The sequence below is a fragment of the Tamandua tetradactyla genome, chromosome 25 (genome assembly GCF_023851605.1).
Source record: "Tamandua tetradactyla isolate mTamTet1 chromosome 25, mTamTet1.pri, whole genome shotgun sequence".
In the NCBI taxonomy this organism is placed as follows: Eukaryota; Metazoa; Chordata; class Mammalia; order Pilosa; family Myrmecophagidae; genus Tamandua; species Tamandua tetradactyla.
The window spans coordinates 10,734,729-10,757,191 of NC_135351.1; the positions used below are offsets into that span (position 1 = coordinate 10,734,729).

Genomic DNA, 22,463 nt, shown 5'->3' on the forward strand with positions numbered 1-22,463 from the left:
CGGATAAGTTGAATCAAAGCACAAAATTCAATAATTATCTCTAGTCTAGCTGAAAAGGGGCTTCAAAAGTTGATACTTATGCATGAACTTAAGTTTAAATTATGAACAGATAATATTAACCACTTCATCTCCCTTAGAGAATGGCGATTTTTTAAGGACCAGTGAGTTTCACAAGCCAACTGTATTTTCATTTGGGCACTATTCTGATTGTTAGTACCTCAAAATGCAAGTTTTAGTGATAGTTTTCTATTAGTGGTAGCTTTCAAGGCATATGTCAAATAACTGGGGAATGTGCATTTATTGTTCTTCTGAATGTTCTTTTAGATCTCAATTGTGGGAAATATGATTTGGATGAATGACGTTTATCTAATTTACTTCCTACCGAATTCCACAAATTGTCTTGACATAAAAGAATTACTGCTTAATGGTAATAGCCTTATTTTATTCCATTACTACTCCCATCTTTCTTTGTTCTAAGAACCACACAATATACAAAATGTAGCCAACAGTATAACCAAGGGAAACCAACATTAGACTGTAAAATAGAAATGGAGGTAAAGGCCTATTTTGCTTTGAACGTATTCACTAGATGAGAAATTAAATTTGCCTCCATGTCATCTCCCTCTGTCTAAATAAACATGAAACAGATAAGGCAGTAAAAAATCTTTAAGATCCATATTTTAAATGTTCTGCTAATTAGATAAGCAATAAGAAAAAAGAAATAAAGACTTCGGACTAAAAGTTCATTGTTCAAGTAAGAATACTTTCTACTTTTCTCCAAGCACTATATGAAAAACATATCTTTGTGTGGCTTTCAGTGGGTTAATTTTATCAAATGATCTCAAGAAAAGAAAACAGTCAGGTGGCTGCTTAAGAATATAGGTTTCATACACTCCATACACCAACTCTCAATGAAAAATAAAACATTTTAGTACATTTTAAAATACTAATTATTAATATGGAGTCCATAAAAATTAGTACAATAACATTCTCCAATATAATAAGAATTACAGGAAATATATTTATAACTAAAATATTCCAAGGGCTGTACTATTTCTTGAGGCCATTTTTTTAAAACCACAGGACTATAATTTTTAATTCTTAAAAATCATGCCTGGTTAAGAGACTCAGAAACTTTACCAGCTCTAATAAACTACAACTGGGCTCTGATCCAGAGTGACTGTCTGCATCATAAACAAATTAGTGAGCTGGCAGAAGAAATACTATCTTAGATTTGTATAGTGATTTGCAGTTTGCAGAGCATTTTCACATAAATCATGTAATACAACTGACCATGTCAAACCATCAGGTAAGCAGAGCAAGTACCTTTGCAGCTGAGAAGTCTGAAGCTCAGGGACTTGCCTTAAATCAAGCCAACGAAGGGAACCCCTAGATATAAAAACAGGTACTTATCCTCTGATTTGCTTATTTTCCAACTCTGTGATTCAGATGCCACATAGGAAAATAGTTCAAAGTGTCAAGAGGAACTATTCCAATTATGAATTGAATTTTAGGTGAATTCTGCTCAAGAATGACAAGACTGCCATTTTATCAGAATTATAACTGCTTTGACTATGTGAGTGTACACTCACCTGAATCTGCTTCAATCACACAGAAATGTGTCAAAGAGGCATGGAATAACTCTTTAATTTTAATTTGAAAGCTAAGAAAACAGCATATATTAAAATGTACAGGCAATGTGCAATCAGATAAAGTCATTCCCCTTCTCAAAACCAGGAAATGCTCCTGGTTCCCTCAACAGCAAATTGCTTAATATACCATTCAAGAACCTCCACAATCATCTCCAGAAATAGCCATTAGATTCTCTATATATAAGTTGCATAAGACTATTAACTTCTTATATCTTTTGTCTTTGCTTAACACTAAATTCTAAACCTACAATATCTTTCTTCCCGTCTTCTACCAAGTGAACTCTTACTCACCCATCAAGGTCTGGCTTGAATGCCAACACCTTCTAATAAATAAATCACTCCTTTTGCCAAGATCCCACAAAGTTTTTGTAACTTTATCACAGATCTTACTTTATCCTACATTATGTTAATGTTAGTCATTTAAGATTCTCTTCTGGATTTTCGGTTCCTTATATGTAGGAATCACCTTCAAATCATTCATTCTCAGTAGCGCCCAGCATAGGGGAGAAAAATGTCTGGTCTTTACAGCACTCCTGGACACGGCAAGCACCACCCCCTGATACAGATTCCCTATCTATGGCTTTGCTTTGCCATTTTTTCAATGTGCTCATCAATGGCCCTGCTTCCTGACCCAGACTGCTAGGACCCTACTACCCTTGGGCAGCCATCCTATGTAGCTTAAATGTGAAGTCCTTTCAGTGAGGGTTGATTCATCAAATTGCTGTATTTTCAAACTTTATATCAACATCTAGAGTTAAGGAAAGTGTAGAAGCTTAAACCCTGGCAAGGTTCATTCTGTTATATTTTTGTACATTGCCAGATCAGAACTTTCACTGTGGACTGACCATAACACATTCTAGAAAAATGGAGATTGTAACATTTGCTGATACACATATGTGGAAAAAGGCATTATTTTCAGAGTGACTTAGTATTTTCAACATTTACTGAGTGTAAAGATACATCTTTACTAATTTAGGGCAATGGGTAAGTTACAAAAATACTTTATGAAAACTGGAAGTGAAAACATCAAATTATCACAGGAATTTAAATTCTAATGCTGTTTTTCCACATCTGAATTTAGTTAAGATATAATTCAAATAAGCAAAGCACTGCCCAGCAAGCGATTCACATACTCCTGTGACTATTCATTAAATAACCCATCCACACCAGCATGAAATGCTTCCTTTTCTAGAAGACACATACATAATATACTCAATGTTTCAGGCTCGAAGGAAAGATTTATATTTCCAATCTTGTAGGTATATTTTGTTCCATGTGAAATTATTTTCTCTCTCCATAAGACAAATAACGCTTTCAGGGGAAAATGGAAATGTTGAAAAGGAGAGTAAAACGGTCAGCGATTGTAGAAAAATGTTGATTGTACAATCTTGTGACCCTCTTCAACACATCTTCAATGAATTAGCTATTTTTAAATCTTTAAAATTCACTACATAAAAGATAATTTATTCATAGATCTTTTGTTTTTAATCAAAAGCATCTGGTAATAACATGATGAGAGTAAAAGTCCAGGAAGTAGGTACTCCATTATCCAAATTGTATATTTTTACCTTTTTTTGTTCCTGCTCCCTCTGATGAAGTCTATAGACGGAGTCATTAGCTGCTTGCACTAAAATAAAACAGATAATATGTTTTCAATCAGCACCCCTTGTTTAAAAAGACACTTACCTGGAAAAAAAAATAGGTGGACTGTTTCAGATTTCAAAGGTATACAAAAAAATTGCAATTACTGTGGTAGGAGGGTCAGACTGGCAATGCATTCAGGATGTCATAATTAGACCCTTCAGTCTTGAGCTTTGAACTGCAAGCCAAAAGGGTACCCAAGTACTAACTCCAAAGACAAGGTGTCAACAATGACCCCAAATTCTCTAAAAACATAAAATCCCTGATGAATTTTATCACTACATTTGGGTCAGTTATGCCTTAAAATTGTGTCTGATTCCTTCTCTTTTCTCATTCATGCAACTCTAACCATGTACTTGGTATTTAGATGGCGTCAACAAATTTCTACCAATCTTCTTGCCTCTTTTCTCCTCTTTCAATTCGTCCTGGCTATAACTGCCAGAGTCAACTTCTCTAGACCATTTTCACCAAGTCATTTCCCCTTCTTAAGAACCAAAACTCAAGTAATAATTATCATAGCTATCATTTATTGAGTGTTTACTATGTGCTAAGACCTGAGTTAAGTACCTTACACTCACTCTTACAACCACTTACCTATTAGGAGAGGATCAGATGACAAAACTGAGGCACAAGGTATGTGGCACCTGAGGAAGTCACACAACTAATAAGTGCAGGAAACAGGATTTAAAATCAGATCTGACTCTAAAATCTTGGTTTTTAACCTCAACATTCTATCACCTCCTTTAAAATTTCAACAGTGAAAAGTGTTTTAATTCTTCAGTTTTTCAAATCTCTTCATCTTCTGGATCCATTTTATTTCCATCCACAAATATTTTCACTTCACTGAACTAGAGATACTTAGTGTGCAGGCTAGAGCACAGGCTCAAGAGTCAGATGGGGTTCAAATCTAGGCTTCAGCACTCCCCATGTGCTCTTACATTCACTATGCTTCAAATATCTACAGAGCATTTATTGGGTGCCAAGCTCTGTTCCTGATGCTGCACCTAATCTCTGAGTGTGTTAGTTTCTTGTTTGTAAAATGAGCATAACAACTAGAACTAGGAACAGGGCTTCAGAGTAGACATGGGAAATTAAATAAGACAATATATAGTAGATATTTAGCTTAAAAATTAATCATTTAAATGTTAATATTAAATACTTCACACACAGTCAACAGCCAAGAAATGTTACTGTTAGCATTATTCAAAGTGCTGTACCATCCCTACTGAAAATGCTTTCTTACTCTTTTCCTCTAATTAAATGGTTTACATGTTTCAGAATTCCAGGTTAAGGCTTCTGCCTTCATAAAACCCTCCCAGATCAATCCTTTCCCTATAAGAATTTTCCCCTTATTCGAAATTCCTTCATCAGGCATGTGTGCATTCTGCCATTTTAGTTGGCATTTGCTTCCACTATCTAGTTTTACAACTATGCCTTCCTATACTACCCTCAATTCCACTCCAACTAGGTCATAAGTTCCTTAACAGGGCTGAGACTGTGATTTCTTTTTTCAAAAAATTGTTAAGCAGTTCCCTGTGAGAATATGATAAAAAGGGTAAGGATTCATGTTTTTAACAGGAGTCATTAACCTAGTTAAGCAAAGATAATAAGAACTGAAAATCAGGTTCCCAATCACAGAAAAGGTGAAAACAAAATAAAAAATAACAGTGATCAGATCTGCCTTCTTATAACATAATAATATTATATCAACTTTCCCAAGCAGTGGCTCTTATCATTTCCTGGGTTTTGATTTTTTGTTTTTTTTTCTGACTCTGAACATGACTTAAATCCATTTTGCCATCTGCAAATGCTTCACAATTTTCAGATCATTCTTGGCTTAATTTGAAAGAGCTACAGGTCTATGATACTTATTTTATCATGTGTTACCTCCTCTTAAAATTTAATTACAACTTCTCTTACGGGGACATACTTTTCTTCCTCATCAGGACTGTCTTCGTGTTTAGATAAAATATCCATTTTTAGAAATTTCAGTCCCTTTGAAGTAATTCCCTTTTTAACTGCTTAGTTCACCATAAAAAAAAAAAAAGTTTTATTTTTTGAATTTTATGATATCTACTTTCCTAAAATCGAAGGAAATCATCTGACTCCACCAAGCATTTTCTTCCTTAACTAGGAGTGACTCCAAGAGGGAAAGGCCCTTTGCTCTGGACTTGAGAACACTTCTATTTCCTGTATCGGTTACTTAATTCAGTCTGAAGCAATTTCCCCTGTTGTTTTAATGCTTTAAAAGATTATACCGACTTTACAAAAAGCCAAGAATTTATCAAATGTTTTACTCTTAACCAAAAAATTATTCACAGTTAACAATGTCCTGACTTTCCTCACATAAAAGAGAAACAAAGCCATTGCAGGGTGATGTGTTGGTGTACATAAAAATAAGAATATGGACTTGGTGTTAGGAGCAGATGTTGGTTGAATTCTCATTCACTCACTTCAGTGAACAAATAATTATCTAGGCTCTGTTGAAGGCCAGAGATACTGGAGTGAACATAACAGAGTCCCTGACCTCACGGAGCTTATATTTTAGTTTGGGAGACAGACACTACACAATCAAACATTTAGTGTGTCAGGTGGTGATGCTTGCTACGGAGAAAAACAAAGCAAGGTAGTGAGGCCAAGGAAGAAGGAGAGAGCAGGTGAATTTTACAGCATGGTCAAGGGAAGTCTCACTGTTGACATTTGAGCAGAGACCTAAAGGAAATGAGTATACTGATATCTGAGAAAAGAGTGTTCCTGAAAGATCAGCAAGCACAAAGACCCTGAAGTGGGAGTGTGCTTAGCATGTTAGGAGAGTAAGGTGGACAGCGTAGCTAGAATGAAGTGAAGGAAAAGGAAAATGGTTGGAAATAAATGTCAGAGTAGGCCCTCACAGGACCTTGTAGGCCAATGTGAAGTCTTTGACTTTTATTCCAGGCAAGATGAGAAAATTCTACATATAATAATAACAAGAGCCAAGTCATATTCTAAAGGAATCACACAGGCCCCTATGTAGAGATGAGTTATGGGTCTACCAGACCCATCGATTGTACCAGAACAATCCTGGTAAAAGATATGCTGGCTTAGATGGGATGGTAGCAGTTGATGAGGTGGTGAGAGTGGTCAGATTATGGCCATATTTGCAAAGTTAAGCCAAAAGTATTTTTGCAGAAGACAAATGTGAGGGGAGGGAGGAGGAGAAGGGGGGACTTGGAAAGGGAGAGGGAAGAAAGATGGGAAAGAAGAAGGAAGGAAGGAGGAGAAGGAAAAGGAGAGAAGGCACAAAGGGAGAGAGGGGGGAAAACAGAGGGAAGGAGAAAGGAAAGGGCAGGGAGAAAAAGGAGTCCAAGTTTTATAGCGTGGGCAACTAGGTGAATGGTGATGTCATTAACGAAAAGGGACAGAATGAAATAAAAGCTAAATGAAGAAGAGAATTCAAGTTTGGTTTTAGACATGTTATACTGAGATGCTTATTTAAGTGCCCTAGGCAGTTGGATGTAAAAGTCTGAAATTCAGGAGAGTGATCTGGACTGGAAATATAAATGTGGAATTAACACTGACATACAGATAATATTTAAAGCTGTTATTCAGTTGAAGACCACCAAACAAGTGACTGCACACAGAAGCAGCCCTGGTACAGCCCAATGTGTAAAACTTAAGTAAGTGGGAACGAAGAAAAGAGTTGAGGAAGAGGGGCCAGCGTTATCAAAAGAAGAAATTCACAGAAAAAGGCATTCCTTCCTACCTTTCAAAGAGGTAAAGAAGTAACAACTTAACACTGAAAGAACCTAAGCTTTGGGTGTCTGAAGAACTAGGTTCGTGTGATAGTACCTTCAATTATTACTGGAGAACCATGGGCATTCAACCACAATAAATTTCAGTTTCCTCAACTATAAAGTAGGGAGGATGATATGTTTTTTACAGAGTTTATAAATCAAATGAAATAAAACCTAATAAAATTCTCCATAGGTGCTTTGTAATACAAAGTAACAGTATGAATTTAAGAAGAGCTCAAACATGTGATGATAAAATACAGAATGAATTGTAAAAAGAAGGCTGTAGGGTTAAAAAAAAAAAACTAAGAACTACAACAACATCATTAAAGATCTAATAAATCAGAAACAGAAAGTACCTGAAGCATCTAAAACTAAACAATTGGCAGAATCCTAACAGAAAACAAATACTGTAAATTCAAAAAAAGTTAAAATTCATAGAAGAGTTGTTGGGAAAGGTGTAAAGGTCCTACCCCTTCAATTCTCCCTAGGATTTCTGTCACTTTAAGTCACCAAATTGGTGGTTAATTGATTATGGTAGCTCTAGGAAACAAATACAACCAAATAAACAAAAACAATAAGACTCCAACCTCTTAATGTTTTCTGTTGTTGTTCTTAACAATTACTTTTCTTAGAATGATTTTAATAACTAATATTAAAATTAGTTTTTAATTTTAATTAAAATTAAAAATTTTAATTAAATATTAATTTAATTAATATTAAAATTACTACAACTGTGTGAGTAATTCTAAATGAGGAATAACCTAGAGGTTTTCTGTCCTACTTACTCTATAAAATCAAGGTCTTACACTCGATACTAAGGCAAGATCTCCCGACATCATGCTTGGTGAAATTTATAAGTACATCACATAATAAGTAGATAGAGAACTTATTCTAGTGTCTTCAGGACGAGAAAAACATAAGTGATGTATATTGATGACAAGTTTCTTTATAAGTTGCTTTTCGGTACTGTCCTAGGGCTCTCATTTACTTTTAATGGTTTTTAAGGAACCAAAAGTGAGCTTTGATTACAAAGCCTCTGCTTGCCCAGTTAGAGGACACGACACAAAGCTGGTGGGTACACAGACAAAGCATGAGCAGTTCTGAGTTCAGGATTCTGTAACAACTCTCCATTCTAATAACTCCAGATTCTCTCATCTTACTTCTTTCCAGTTACTCAGCTTTGTGCGTAAAGCAAGACCAATAACTTAGGATCCACCCTCTGTAGAGCTCTGGGACGCACAGAGGCGCTGCAATTTCAGAACGGGACCTAAGAACGTATGTGAAGTGAAAAGAAAAATGCAGCAGTTCTATAACAGGGACAGTACAAAACTCAACCCATTACTACTCATATAAGGTACTACTTAGAATACAATATATAAATGTGCTTGCATCATTTTGTACAACTCCCTGATCAATTAATAGTGAAAATAAAGATGCCAACACTATGACTTACAATGTCAAGTTTTCAAATACAAAATTACCAAGAATGACAGTTAGGCCCAGCCTAATTTTTAAAACTACAAGAGCTTCAGAGACAGATAATAATCTTCACTGTGCCTGTGATGCTCATGATGATAAGAACAAGAAAAAATGTATTCAAGAGCCAACTGCTTCCAGAAGGAAAACAGCTAACAAAACATTTGCCCTGGTTCTAAAGCTAACAATGTACTCCACAACGTTAAAACTTTAATTACTAGTTTTGTATTTTAATTCTTTCTTTCAAGAAAACCCATATACAATCTGGATTCCGCATTATCAGAAATACTTTTTTTTTCACATGGGCAGGCACCGGGAATCGAACCCGGGTCTCCGGCATGGCAGGTGAGAACCCTGCCACTGAGCCACCATTGCCCGCCCTATCAGTAATACTATTCTATTTTGCTGCGAAGACTATACATGTAAAAGCTAGTCTTCACGTCAGAAATAACTTTAGTCCAAAGACGAAACAATAACCTTTCATAATTTTTTACCAAGTCATACACAATTTACTTTTATAGACTCAAAGTGTGGAAAAGGACAGTTACATAGCACACCCCAAATGCATACACACGCATTCTTAATAATAATTTGAGTTTTATTTTCTTAATAATATCTAGGATATGTGTCAGGGTTAAGGATATGGTAGAATGAACAAACAAGGATATGCTTGTAGCAAAACGCAAACACGTAAAATCAACTTCAGAATTTCTGCTATTTCACTCAAAGAAATCACATGCAATCTAGGCAGATACACCAGTGTACACAAGACTATTAACAAGGACTTGCACACTGACTTATTTAGCTCATTTATTAATCAAGATGTCTCTGCTGCTTTTCTTCCCAGGCCATTCTATTACAGGTCAGTTTTGTTTTCTTTGATTTTAACCCCAGAAAGATATTTTTCCATTTGCCCTTTAGTAATCCATCATTATTTAACACCATCATTTATCCTCGCATAAGCTGAATAGTGTAAATATTGATCAAGGGAGAAGCTTTGAGTTTTTGGTATACTTCTCATTCACAAATCAGTTACTAATAGAGCTTCTTTTATTTTATGTTATGATTTGATATGTTTAATAAATATTCTTCTTAGCCACCTGTATCTCCACATTAAAATATTCTGCATAATGAAAAATTGATAAAAAAGTGACAAACATTTATGAAATAATTTTTTGGAAAAAACTATAAAACTCTAGCAGCTTGTTTGAAAAAGCAGCTTTATTTCATATCTTCTTAATGCCTGGTCATCAACTTTTTGATGATGCAATCTGCTGGGCAAAATAAACGTGAATGAATAATTTGAGGAAGGAGTCTCAGAATGTCTGTTTATCTATTTATAAATTAAATTACATGTACAGCAGAACAAAATTACCAGGTGCCTGAAATATATATATATATCATGCATAAGCTACAAAAAAAAAAATGCATTTTTTTTTCCATTTTCTCACATCCCAAAGGAGTATTTTGTGAATACATTTCACTTTGAAGATCAATTCTCTTAACATCAATCTCAACACATATTAATCACTAGACAATCACTTACCCTGGTACAAGGCTCCCTCCCTTAGATGTCATAGTGAAGAATTCTCTCCACCTCCCAAACTTAAGGAAATACACATAGGTATAACATTCACCTAATATGAAACAAAAAGCAATATATATCTTTAAAAATCACTGGCTTACATCTCTGGAGAACTTGGTTTAAGTTGTCCTGCACTGTCTTTCCACATTTGGGAAGAGTCTGTTCATTTGTTTTGTGGATCATATTCTTCAAATTTTCAAGAACTCTCATTTCTCGAAGGCCACGCTTTTCCTATTAAAAAAATAAATACATAAATGACTATTACATGTTGTGTTCTAAATCCTAATAATTACTTTTAGGAATTCCACTTCAATTTTTTTATTATGTTATTACTCATTACTGAAAAATATACAGTTGTCTTCTAATTATCTGGGAGTAAATGAGAGTATAACATGGAAGCATTTTTTATTATGAAATTCTACAAAAGTTGCAGTATGAGTAATATTTTTATAGCAATGTTCAAAAATGAGCAAAAGAAATGCTAAAGGATTGAAATAAGAGGCCTAGATTGGCACACATTTTGTTCTGTACAGAAAAAAAAAAAATTAGATGCCCTTCATCTGATTTTACATTTCATTTTGTAGTTCTTACCATCAGATAGCTTCTATTATTTTACTTTTTTCTTATCAGTTTCCATTTTTCTTGAAATAAAACAAGTGGTAAAAATAATAATATTTAGACAATTCCCTGTGTAGAAGAGTTAACAGAGCAGGCCTCAAAACTTGCTCTCCTTAGAATGGCTTGCATTCAAGGTTGGCCCTTGGCTGACATCTGGGAACTTGCCCAGTAAACTGTCCTCTAGCCTAACATACAACTTTTCCTAAATGATGAGAGTGGCTCACTATGCCTAAGCTGTTTGTAGAAACAATGTAGTATATGCTGAACATCTGCTTTTTTTCTGGGAGTCCGGAATTTTGTTACGTGTTAGGCAGAGGGTGCCTACACCACCAGCCTCCAATAAAAACTCAGGACTCCCAGACGTCCGTGAGCTGCCCTAGTAGACAATGTGTGACACACGTTTCCATAACTCATTGCTTGGAGAATTAAGTGCTTCCTATGTGACTCCATGGGACAGAAGTCTTAGAAGCTTGCACCTGGTTTCCTCCAGAACTTACTCTACACACCTTTTCCTTTTGCTGATTTGTTTTCTATCCTTTTGCTGTGATAAATCTTAGCTTTGTGTTCTAGGGCATCACTGAACCCAGGGTTGGGGACCATCAACACACACCCCGCTCCAGAATATGAAGCTAATCCACCCCCACTTGAAAGTGGACAAAACTTAGTGACTTGCTTCCAAAGAACTAAGGAGGGGAAAATATTAACTTTACCAAGGCGATAGCAAACACTGCCCAACCAATGAAGAAGGTTAACATCTGCAGTGATGGTATGCTGACAGCACATCCCCCCATGTGACGTGACAAAAAAGGCACTTCACCTCTGTAGTATTCTGCCCTGTCTTATCACGAGAAAAACACCAGACAAAACCCAGATTGGGGGATTTTCTACAGGATACCTATGACTGTCAAGGTCAAAAACAAAAAACAAGGAAAGACTGAGAACCTGTCATAGACCAAAGATGACTAGGGAGACAAGGCAATTAAATGCATTACAGTATTCTGGGTTAGATGCTGGAAGAGAAAATTTACAGTAATGGAAAAAATTGTAAAATCCAAATAAAGTCTAGAGTTTCATTAACAGTAATGTACCAACACAAGTTTTTAGATTTTTACAAATGCAACACGGTAATAATAGGAGAAATTGAGTGAAGGGTATTCTTTCTACTCTTTCTGCAACTTCTTTGGAAGTCTAAAATTATTACAAAATAAAAAGATTATTTTTAAAAATGGGTGGAAAAATTTATTGTAATAAAATAATTATTCAGTTATGTTATTGGGGTTTTTGTTTTATTTCGAGCCATTCCTTATGAAGCAGCTGAGGCCAGTTACTTACTTTTTAAAATTTTTCCATAATAAAAAAAAACTTTTATAAAACTTAAATCACAAGAGAACAATGCAATGAACCATAATGTACCCACCACAAAGTTTCAACAATTCTCAACCCATTGCTGATTTTGTTTCCTCTGTAACACCCCATATTTCCCTCTACTTCCAAACACAGATTATTCTGAAGCAAATCCCAGATGTAAAATCATTTCAACTGTACATATTTTAGTATGTATCTTAAAAAGATAAAGACTCGCTTTTACAAAAAGAAATAATTAGACTATCACATACAATCAACAAGTCTTTAATATCATTAAATATCAAACTAGTGTTACCATTACTTTAAATGTCTTTATATTTTTTATCCCTCAGTTTGAATCAAAATATAAGTAAGATGCACTCATTAAAACTGGTTAATGTTTCTTAGTCTTTTTTCATCTACAGATTTCCCTTCTGTCACTTTTCTTCCTTGCAATTTGTTGAAAAGTGAATCATTTTTTACAAAGTTTCTCACAATCTGTGTTTTGCTGAATGAATCCTTGTAGTATCATTTAACATATTGCTATGTGTGCTGGTTTGAAAGGAAGTATGCCCCCTAAGAAAAGCCATGTTTTAATATAAATCCCATTTCATAAAGGTAGAATAATCTCTATTCAATACTGTATGTTTGAAACTGTAATCAGATCATCTCCCTGGATGATGTGATTTAGTCAAGAGTGGTTGTTAAAGTGGATTAAGGGACGACATGTCTCCACCCATCTGGGTGGATCTTGATTGGTTTATTGGAGTTCTGTAAAAGAGGAAATATTTTGGAGAATAAGAGATTCAGAGAGACAGCAGAGCAGAACGACATAGCCACGAGAAGCCGAAGTCCACCAGCCAGCGAACTTTGGAGATGAAGAAGGAAAACGCCTCCCAGGGAGCTTCATGAAACCAGAAGCCAGGAGAGAAAGCTACCAGATGACGACACCATGTTCGCCATGTGCCCTTCCAGTTGAGAGAGACACCCTGACTGTGTTCGCCACATGCCTTCTCACTTGAGAGAGAAGCCCTGAACTTCATCAGCCTTCTTGAACCAAGGTATCTTTCACTGGATGCCTGTGACTGGACATTTCTATAGACTTGTTGTAATTGGGACATTTTCTCAGCCTTAGAACTGTAAACTAGAACTTATTAAATTCCCCCTTTTTAAAAGCCATTCCGTTTCTGGTATATTGCATTCCAGCAGCTAGCAAATTAGAACACTATGTCTTCTGTGTTTCCTGTAAATTGGTTGTTAAAACTAGAGGCTTGATCAAATTCAGGTGTTTTTTTTTTTTTTTTTTTGCAAGAGTATCTCAGAGGTGAGTTGTATATTTCCAACAAGATGTCAGAGGCATTCATTATTCCTTCATTATAGGGAATACCTCTATAAAGAGAAATTTCCCCTCATCAACTGTTTGGTTACTCTGAGGATAGATTATACAGGAAAAGACAGAATAAAATGCTTAATTATTTTCCAGTTTTAAAAATGAGTTGATTCCCCCCACCTACAAAAAAAAAAATGGAGTTGGTTTCCTGCTATTCTCTAAAGGTGATCTGAAAGGGGTTTGAAGTTTTCCAATACACCAGTTATTAATTGCCCTGTCTTTGTCCAGTGGGACCTATTGAAGTTGGTTCCAGAATGCTTTGGGCAAAACAGTCTAATATTCTTTAATAGCTTCTTTGCATTTTAATATGAACTTACATTCCAGGTTCATCTTGTACATTTCCTGCTCCAGACTGGGAATCAGAAGGTCTCTAAATATTGTTAGTATATAGAAATACTATTTAGAAACAGAGTACTAAGCGTGGTCATTGCTACTGGTTTGGTACTTGTTTCCAGATCTTTTGAGAAGATAAAGCTAGGAAATACATATTTTTCAAAAAGAAAGGTACTTCTTGAATTCATACTCATAGTCAAAACAGGACTACAGAATTTTTAAGTCTCATTTGTTTCTTTCTAGCTCTCAAAATACCAATATAATTACTCATTCACCTTACCACCAATTTAATCAAATAAAACCAGTACTACTGGTTTAGGTAGCTATGACTCCCTAAAACAGGTTAGGGTTATTTTTTAAAGCTTTTTGTCCTGCATGATATCTCAATAGGCATAAATAATCAAATGACTGTGTATTTGGTTACTTGGAAGAGCTTTTCTCTGAGTAGTAATTCTACCATCCAGTAACATACATTTAGCTATATTTTTAGAGATAGCTTTTTAAAATTTAATTTTGTTTTAAATTACGTAAAATATTTACATGACTCCAAAAGCTATAAAATGAAATTTATTCAAAGAAGTCTAGCTTCTATCCCTATTCTTTGCACTCTATTCCTTCCATCATTTCCTCTCTAGGTGACTATTTTTTTTAAACTTTATCATGCCATTGTTTTAAGTATAAGAACATATCCACACACATAATCATATACATGTATATATAGGTTTACATATTTTTTCCAATCTTTTCCTTCTTAAACAGAAAAATGATATACTGACTTTTCTTTGTTCACTCCATGAGTCAAATTACATCCAAAATGCATATAATGTTTCCCTGTATGGTCTATTAGCTTTTGGGGGGGCATATCTCTCAGTATTTGGAGTTGTTGGTGCTTTTGTTCTCCTGGCTGTAAAGTACTAATACTTTATATAACATCCTTGGTTTCTACTTTTTTTTGGCTATTGTCTGTTGGTTCGCAATTATAACCAATATTAACCTCCTCTTTCCCTAGTCATTCCCTCTCCCTAAGGAGCCAATCTGAAATAGTACCCTTTTACTTCCAATTAATATTTATAAAGCAACCACAGGACATTCTACTTTTCAAACACTCTCCCCCTCTCCTTCCATTTTCTAATTGTTATGCTCTATCTAAAGTGTCAGAACACACAGCCACTGGATTTTATATTATCTCCCCTAAATCCATCAATAAATCTTAGTCTTATAGGTAAATCTGTACTTAACATTTACCAAGTGCTGTAGGTTGAAGTCTCTCCAATCATTTTAGTTGCCTGAAACTCATTCTAACGAAAGGCCCACTTGAACAATATTCCCAGAGTTTCTGTATGACCCTAACAGTGGATATGTGATCCCAATATCTGGGGGTCAGTTTGGCTAGATACAAAATCCCTCACTCATCTTTTCTTAACCTTAAGCATCTTATACATGATACTCTACCTTTTTTTGTTATAAGAGATAAATCTATTAACAATCTGATTTTCTTCCCCTTTTATAAATAACTTAATCATTTTGTCTGGTGGCCCAAAGATTTTTTTTTCTATAAAATCCAATAAATTTATTAGAAAATGTCTCCAAGCTGACTGTTCTGGGTTAATTCCCCCTGATATGCAGAAAATTCTTTCAATATATAACATCAACATTATAGGGAAGTTTTCGTGAATTCTAATTTTTATTTCAATTATATGGTTTTGATTTTCTTCTCCAGAAACTGATATCATACATACATTGGATCTTCTGTACCTATCTTCAACAACTATTCCTTTCTCTTGAATCCTTTTTTATCTCCCTAGCCATTTTTCTCTACTTTAAACCTTTCCATTTTCAGTTTCACTTAAGGAACTGTGTTTATTCATTCTTGTGCGCCTTCTAGTTTAGTTTTCATTACTAAAGATTTTTTTTAAATGTCTAACTTTTTCCTGAGTTCTTTTACCTCTTTTAAATACTTTTCTATTTTCTCTAATTATCTCATTTCTGAATTTTTTTGTGTATGCTGTATGATGCGGGGTCACATTTCATTCTTTTTCCCTGTGAGTATCCCATTATTGCAGCACCATTTGTTGAATTTTTGTTTGTTTGGTTTTTTGTTTGTTTGTTTGGGGAAGTGCATGGTTAGGGAATTGAACCTGGGTCTCCCGCATGACAGGTGAGAATTCTACCACTGAACTACCCTTGCACCCCCCAACTTTTGAGTTTTTCTGTGTTTTTCCTTAGTGTCTATCATTTTATTACATTCTTTAAGCTCATTTAAAAATACTAGGTTATAGTTTCTTATTTTGTATGTGTGTGGTTATATCTCATACTGCCTTGAGGGACACTGTTCTGCTCTTTGTCATCTAAAAAATTTGCAGGGGACTTGACTCCTGCTCACTTTTAAGTGAAATTAGTTCTCCTCTACTTTTATAAGGAAGGGTGGTCAGGATAATTTTTCTAACTTCAAGGTTCAAGAACTTCCTCTTTTGCTGTTTCACAAAGTATTCAATTTCCTATGGTGTTTTGGTTTGTAAGTTTTAAGAGTTAAGATGACCTAGGTCCCCACACTGCTTCAGCACCATCAGACTTTCCCTTGCATTCATTTGGAAACTGGAGCCAGTGAAATCCCCTCCCAGTTTTTGCTGCTTTTTTCAGATAGCCCATCAAGCCTTCCAAGGACATCTGAGGGCAATCTTCTAGGTTTTCTAGTACTCAAAGCTTTTGTATGTCCCTCTGCCTTCCCTCCACTTCCTCCTGCAGTTTGACACCACAAAGCTCTTTTAGATGCTATCATTTGGTATTTTGGGGATACCTTATCACCTGGTTTTATCATAGATATTTGACTATTTGGTTTTGCTACCCTAGTTGCTTTGTATTTACAGATGGATTTGAGGAGAAAAAAAACCAACATACCATGCCACTGCTGCTGTCATCTTCTTCAGAAGGCACTGGAATTTGGATGAATTAAGAGGAAGAGGAAACTATTTTATTTCTTAACGTGAATTAATTTCTTTATTAAGATGCAAAAGAATAGTCTCTCCAGTCAAATATGCAGATAACTAAGAACAGAGAAGAGATCTCCAGCTCCATTTAGAGGGCAGGTTCTTACATTGGAGATGGATGGGCTTTGCAGTTCCATGACCCTCTTGAAGTTGTAGTCAAACTGAATAGACATGCATCTCTGCATTTTTCTGGGAGGGAAGTCCTCAAAAAGCCCATGACCTACTAAAGTTAAGAACCACTATTTAAAGGATATTCACGGTAGCAGGCAAATTGGTCAGCACACATTGTAGTAGATGAATTAGGAGCCACACCTTTCTGATGCCCCAGTAATGACAATTAATTAATTTAAACATTAGGTCCTATGATAGTGTTACACATGATAGGATGTTAGAATCAAACTCTATCCTTAAACATACCATCTAGATACACGTGTTTTGATGTAGCTTTTTCTGGCGATGTGGTAATGGTGCCACTATTACAAAAGGAAGAATATAAACTGATTTTTGTTCATTTGTGTGTGTGTGTATATATATATATATATATTATTTCTGGGATGAATTTCTGAGAACAAAGTTCTCAGTACCAATGAAATTTGTTACAGATGTGTAACACTCCATAAAGTTATAGATATAATTAATTTCTCTCGAGTTGAAATTAGTAACAAGTGATCATGTAATGTGCATAAAATAGTACCTGGCACAAAGTTCTTCATAAATGTTAGCAATTATTAATACTAATAGTATTTCTAAAGTTACTAAAATATTTATATTAAAAATGTAATCTGAAAGTATTAGAGAGGAAATGAGAAAGCAATAAAATAAAATGACGTTTTCTTTTAATTACAAAACTAGCCAGTCCCACAAGATTTAACACCTTATTGTGTGAACATATCTACTATGTGCTAAATGACACATCAACTCTAAAAATCTGATACACTATGGTGATATTTAATAATCTGACAGTTACTCTAATAATCTAACTAAAAATGAGAGATCAGGATATTAAGTGAAACTCCAGTTCCTCCTTTCTTCTAAGGAATTTTCTCTTGATCAACTCAACCCACATTGCAACTCATCAAGAAAACCTCTCCCAATTCCTGTAATTACTGTACTTATTTGAACATCATTTTTTGTGCCTAATTTTAACCGATATTCCATTTTTTCCATCTAGCATCTATTTTTCTTTCTTAGCTCTAACATGACCCCATCTAAGAAAATTCTCCTCCCTGCTCTGTTGGAGTTGGTTTCTGGAAAAGCTGCTTTCTTCTCTGAGCTCTCAAGTACTGTGGATATTGTACTATCACAGTCACACCATTACAATTCTTTGTTTATATGTTTTTCTTCTCCCTAGTAAGTAAACTTTCTGAAGGTAAAACAGTTTCTTATTTATTTTTACATATCTGCTGTAACAGATACTTCTGGATCCATTCCCCTCTTCTTTTCTACTATCAACACCCAAATTTTATTTGGCATGGTACTATGCCTGAAATAGATACTGCTAGCTATTTCCTAATGAATACTATTTCCTTTCTTAGTAAACAGAACCCCTGAATTTTTACTGAGCACATGACAGGGACCTCTCTCCAGCTCCCAAGGGAAAAAAAGAAGAGAAAAAAGAAAAACAAAACAAAACAAAACAAAAACCTGTATTTCCTAGCCTCCTTTGCAGCCAGAGAGATCCTTGCAACCAAATTCTGGCCAATATGATATGAGGCAACGTGATTGATACAGCATCTAGACATATTTCCCTTCCCATTTTCCCTCTTCTCAGGCTGGAATGTGGATCCAGAAGATGTAATGGTGAGCTATTTTCATCCATGTTGAGGAGTGCAAAATTTCAGGGTATAGCAAAGCATCAAGCCAGAAAGAGCCTGTATACAGTTGCTATATTAGCTCTGGACTCCTTTCTCTGAAATTGTTATGTGAGAGAGAAATAGTCTGTATTGTTGAAGCCACTCCAATTTCTGGGCTGTTATAGAAGCCTTACCTTTACCCTACCAGGCCAGGGTGATATCATGGAAATTCCTAGGTAAGACATCCAGGACACTCAAGTAGGCTGACTCAGCTGGTGCGCACCCCTTTTTTCCAACCCCCACCTTCCTTTTTGCTTAATGGAATGCAGCTGTAATAGCTGGACTTCCAAAAGCCATCTTGCAAGCATAAGGGTAAGAGCAGTACCATGGGGAGGTAAAAGGAAAAGTTGAAAGAAACAGCTGACATCATAGAACCAGCATGCCAGCCCTAGGCTGTCTACATCTGGAGTTTAGGTATTGTGAGACGAAAACAAGTACTTGATATAGTCACTATTTTTCAGGTATTTGCCACTTGTAACTAACCACATTTCTTACTGATATATGTAATTGTTCAGTAACTATTCAACAAAGCATTGAGTAAACCGATTAAGTTTGTTAAAAGCTAAATAAGAAACATGTACAGTACTATACAGCTTATAAACACTCTATGAATACTTCCCAACTAACAACAGGTTTCCCGTCTGCTCCACATGAGAAAGGCTGTGACTTATCCTCTAAGGCTGGAAAGATGGCACAGAGGACAATGCCTTTATCCACTGATGCTACTAGATGACCACTTGATAGCACTGCCCCAGTGGAAAAGATAATTCCTGATCTCTGTTCAAACTTTTCATTGGAATTAAGGGAATAAAAAAATTTTATAAAGCCAAGAAGGACAGTCAACTATGAAATACTAAGGAACACGAAAAGAGAGTGTAACAATACTTCAATAATTTAAGTAATGCTGCCACCATGTGGTACTTATCCTCTTCCTTCAGAAATAAAATTTTATAAAGAAAAAGGTAATTATCCTGCCATAATGCATTTATCTTTCACATATATCAACTATGAACAACTTTAATTTTAAATGGGAGCCAGCTTTTCTTAAAGTGAATCACATTCGTATAAGAAAGAAGAAACCTCTCAGCAGTACTGATATCTGTGCTTCACACTCCTCTCTGCCCAACCATGCAATTCTGGGTAAAGACCATTTTTATTAAATGCAGGATATTATTGTTTGGGCCAAGCTAAAAAAAGAAATATAGTCAAATCTAGTCTCTAAAATGATTTCCGTTCTGATACACAAAAAAATCTCTGTGCTACACCTAACTCTCATGAAGACCAACTGAGGAAATCACCATGCTAAAAGACTGGGTCAACTGCTTTTCAAGAAAAGGAGTTATATTACACTTAATTGAAGAGGATAACTCAAACTTAGCTGAAAAAATATCTTCTGCTCCTTTCAGAGATCGTTCTTCAATGACGGCAAGGCTGTGTTTTTCTCATTCACCAGTACGTCATTCCTGACGCTACACAAAACGAGTGCGAAGACATTTTGTTTGAGTTAATAATATATAATAAGCTTGTACCCATCATATTCAGTGCGAGAACTTCATTCTTTAGTAAACCTTTTCTTAAGAAAATAATCATGCCATTTGCTTAGACAATCCTTATTTTCTCTAAAGTTATTAAAAACTGAACCCAAACCAGGTCAGAATGAAGCAAATTCTGAAATATATCTTTATCCAGTTATATGTGGTACCATCTTTCTCTTAATAACAGTGACAAAACATTTGTCTAACACCTACTACCAGGGATTTTTAAAATGCTCATTCAATCCTCACAAAAACTCAAAAGACAATGTATTAATGTTCCCATTTTAAAGATGAGGAAACTAAGCCTAAGTAAAGCAAGTTAACAAAGCTAATAAGACAGGTGCCAGAACTTGAACCTAGGCAAGTCCCAAGCCCCAGGTTCTTTCCACCCCTCATCTCGAAAAAAATCATCTCCCGAAGATCTTGGATCTTTGACCATGCTGAATGCAAGTAATTCCTTTCCTCTCAGACACACATCCATCTTCTCTTGGCAACTATCTTCCATCCCAGTTCAAAGAGGTGTGTGCTTCAGTAGGAAGCAATTTTGAGTATAAGATACACAAAATTAAAAGTAGCCCTTCATTCATCATCTATTTGAGACCCAGTTTCATTTATAGAGCTTTTCCACAGAAACCATCTACATTATTTAAAGAACACCAAGGTACGCACTACGATGCTTGGATACTGTGCCGGTTTGAATCTGTGGTGAACCCCAGAAAAGCCATGTCCTTTAACCCTCATTCAATATTGCTAGGTGGGAGCATTTTGATTGCTCCCATGGAGATGTGACCCACCCAATTGTGGGTGGTAACTTTTGATCAGATGATTTCCGGGGAGGTGTCTCCACCCACTGAAGGTGGAGTTGCTTACTGGAATCCTTTAAAAGAGGAAACATTTTGGAGAGAGTTCCTTTTCGGTAGAGCCACGAGAAAGCCAGCAGAAGCTGCCATGTTCGCCACGTGCCCTTCCAGCTGAGAGAGAAACGCTGAATGTCATCGACCTCCTTGAACCAAGAAGGGTATCTTTCCCCGGATGCCTTACTGGATGTTTCTACAAGACTTGTTTTAATTGGGACATTTTCTCAGTCTTAGAACTGTAAACTAGCAACTTATCAAATTCCCCCTTTTAAAAGACATTTTGTTTCTGGTAGATTGCATTCCAGCAGGCAGAAAGCTAGAACAGATACTAGAGATAACTCAACAACTAATTCACTTATGACTTTTCACTTACTGCTTTCCATCTCTAGGCTCAGTTTCTACAAAGTGAAGAGGCTTGTTCTTAATTCCAAAATTCCATGCTTCTTTCAATATAAGATATACATAAATATGTATAAATATCTTTAAAAAAACAATTCAGTATCTCAAATTAGCCAGATTCATTCTTTTAACTTTTTTTTTTTACTGTATAATATATATACAAAGCAAAGAAAGAAAAAATCAATAATTTTCACAGCACTCTTCAACAAACAGTTACAGGACAGATCCCAGAGTTTGTCATGGACTATGATACCATCCTCTCAGATTTTTCTTCTAGTTGCTCCAGAACATAGGATAGCCAGATTCATTTTTAATTTTTTTTTCTTTTTTATTTTGTTTTTGAAGCCATATGGTTCACCTGGGACAGATTCACTTCTAAAAAGATGATTTATTAAAAAGGGCACCAAAAGTCAGAAACCCGTTTTAGCCCACACTTTGCCACTTATTCTTTTGAAAAATATTAAATGCTTACACTGCACCAGACACTGTGTTAGGCATTTTGAACACAACAGGGAATAAGAAAGATAAGTCCCTGCACTCACTGTGCCTATAGTTTAATGAAAGAAAGAAGGCAATAAACAATAAATAACAAGAAGAATGTCAGGTAGCCTAGGTGCTTATGGTAGGGAGAATTCCAAGAGAGCCCCCAAGATCCCCATCCCCTGGGGTACACACACCTCTCACTGGTCTAGGTGGGGCTGTCCAGGGATTCTACAGTTACAAGAATCCCCAATCAGCTGGTTTTAAGAAAGGGAGATTAGGGCGGGCCGCGGTGGCTCAGCGGGCAAAGTGCTTGCCTGCTATGCCGGAGGACCTCGGTTCGATTCCCGGCCCCAGCCCATGTAACAAAAACGGAGAAACAGAATACAATAAAACAAGAAAATGTTTAAAAATGTTTCCCTTTCTTCCTTCCTTCCTTCCTTCTATCCTTCCTTCCTTCTCTCTGTCTTTCCTTTAAAAAAAAAAAAAAAAAAAAAAAAAAAAAAAAGAAAGGGAGATTATCTTCAAGGAGTGTGGCGT

At 35.6% G+C, this 22,463-nt stretch overlaps 1 protein-coding gene across 1 annotated transcript in view; it reads right to left on the bottom strand.

Moving 5' to 3' along the window:
- The window catches only part of BLOC1S5 (biogenesis of lysosomal organelles complex 1 subunit 5), a 48,470-nt gene that overhangs the window by 10,032 nt on the left and 15,975 nt on the right, over window positions 1-22,463 (bottom strand). Inside the window, exons 3-4 of the mRNA XM_077143533.1 lie at window positions 10,229-10,358; window positions 3,221-3,279 (exon numbers count right to left, since the gene is read on the bottom strand). Of these exons, the coding sequence (XP_076999648.1) occupies window positions 3,221-3,279; window positions 10,229-10,358 (189 nt within the window). The remainder of the gene's footprint in view (window positions 1-3,220; window positions 3,280-10,228; window positions 10,359-22,463) is intronic.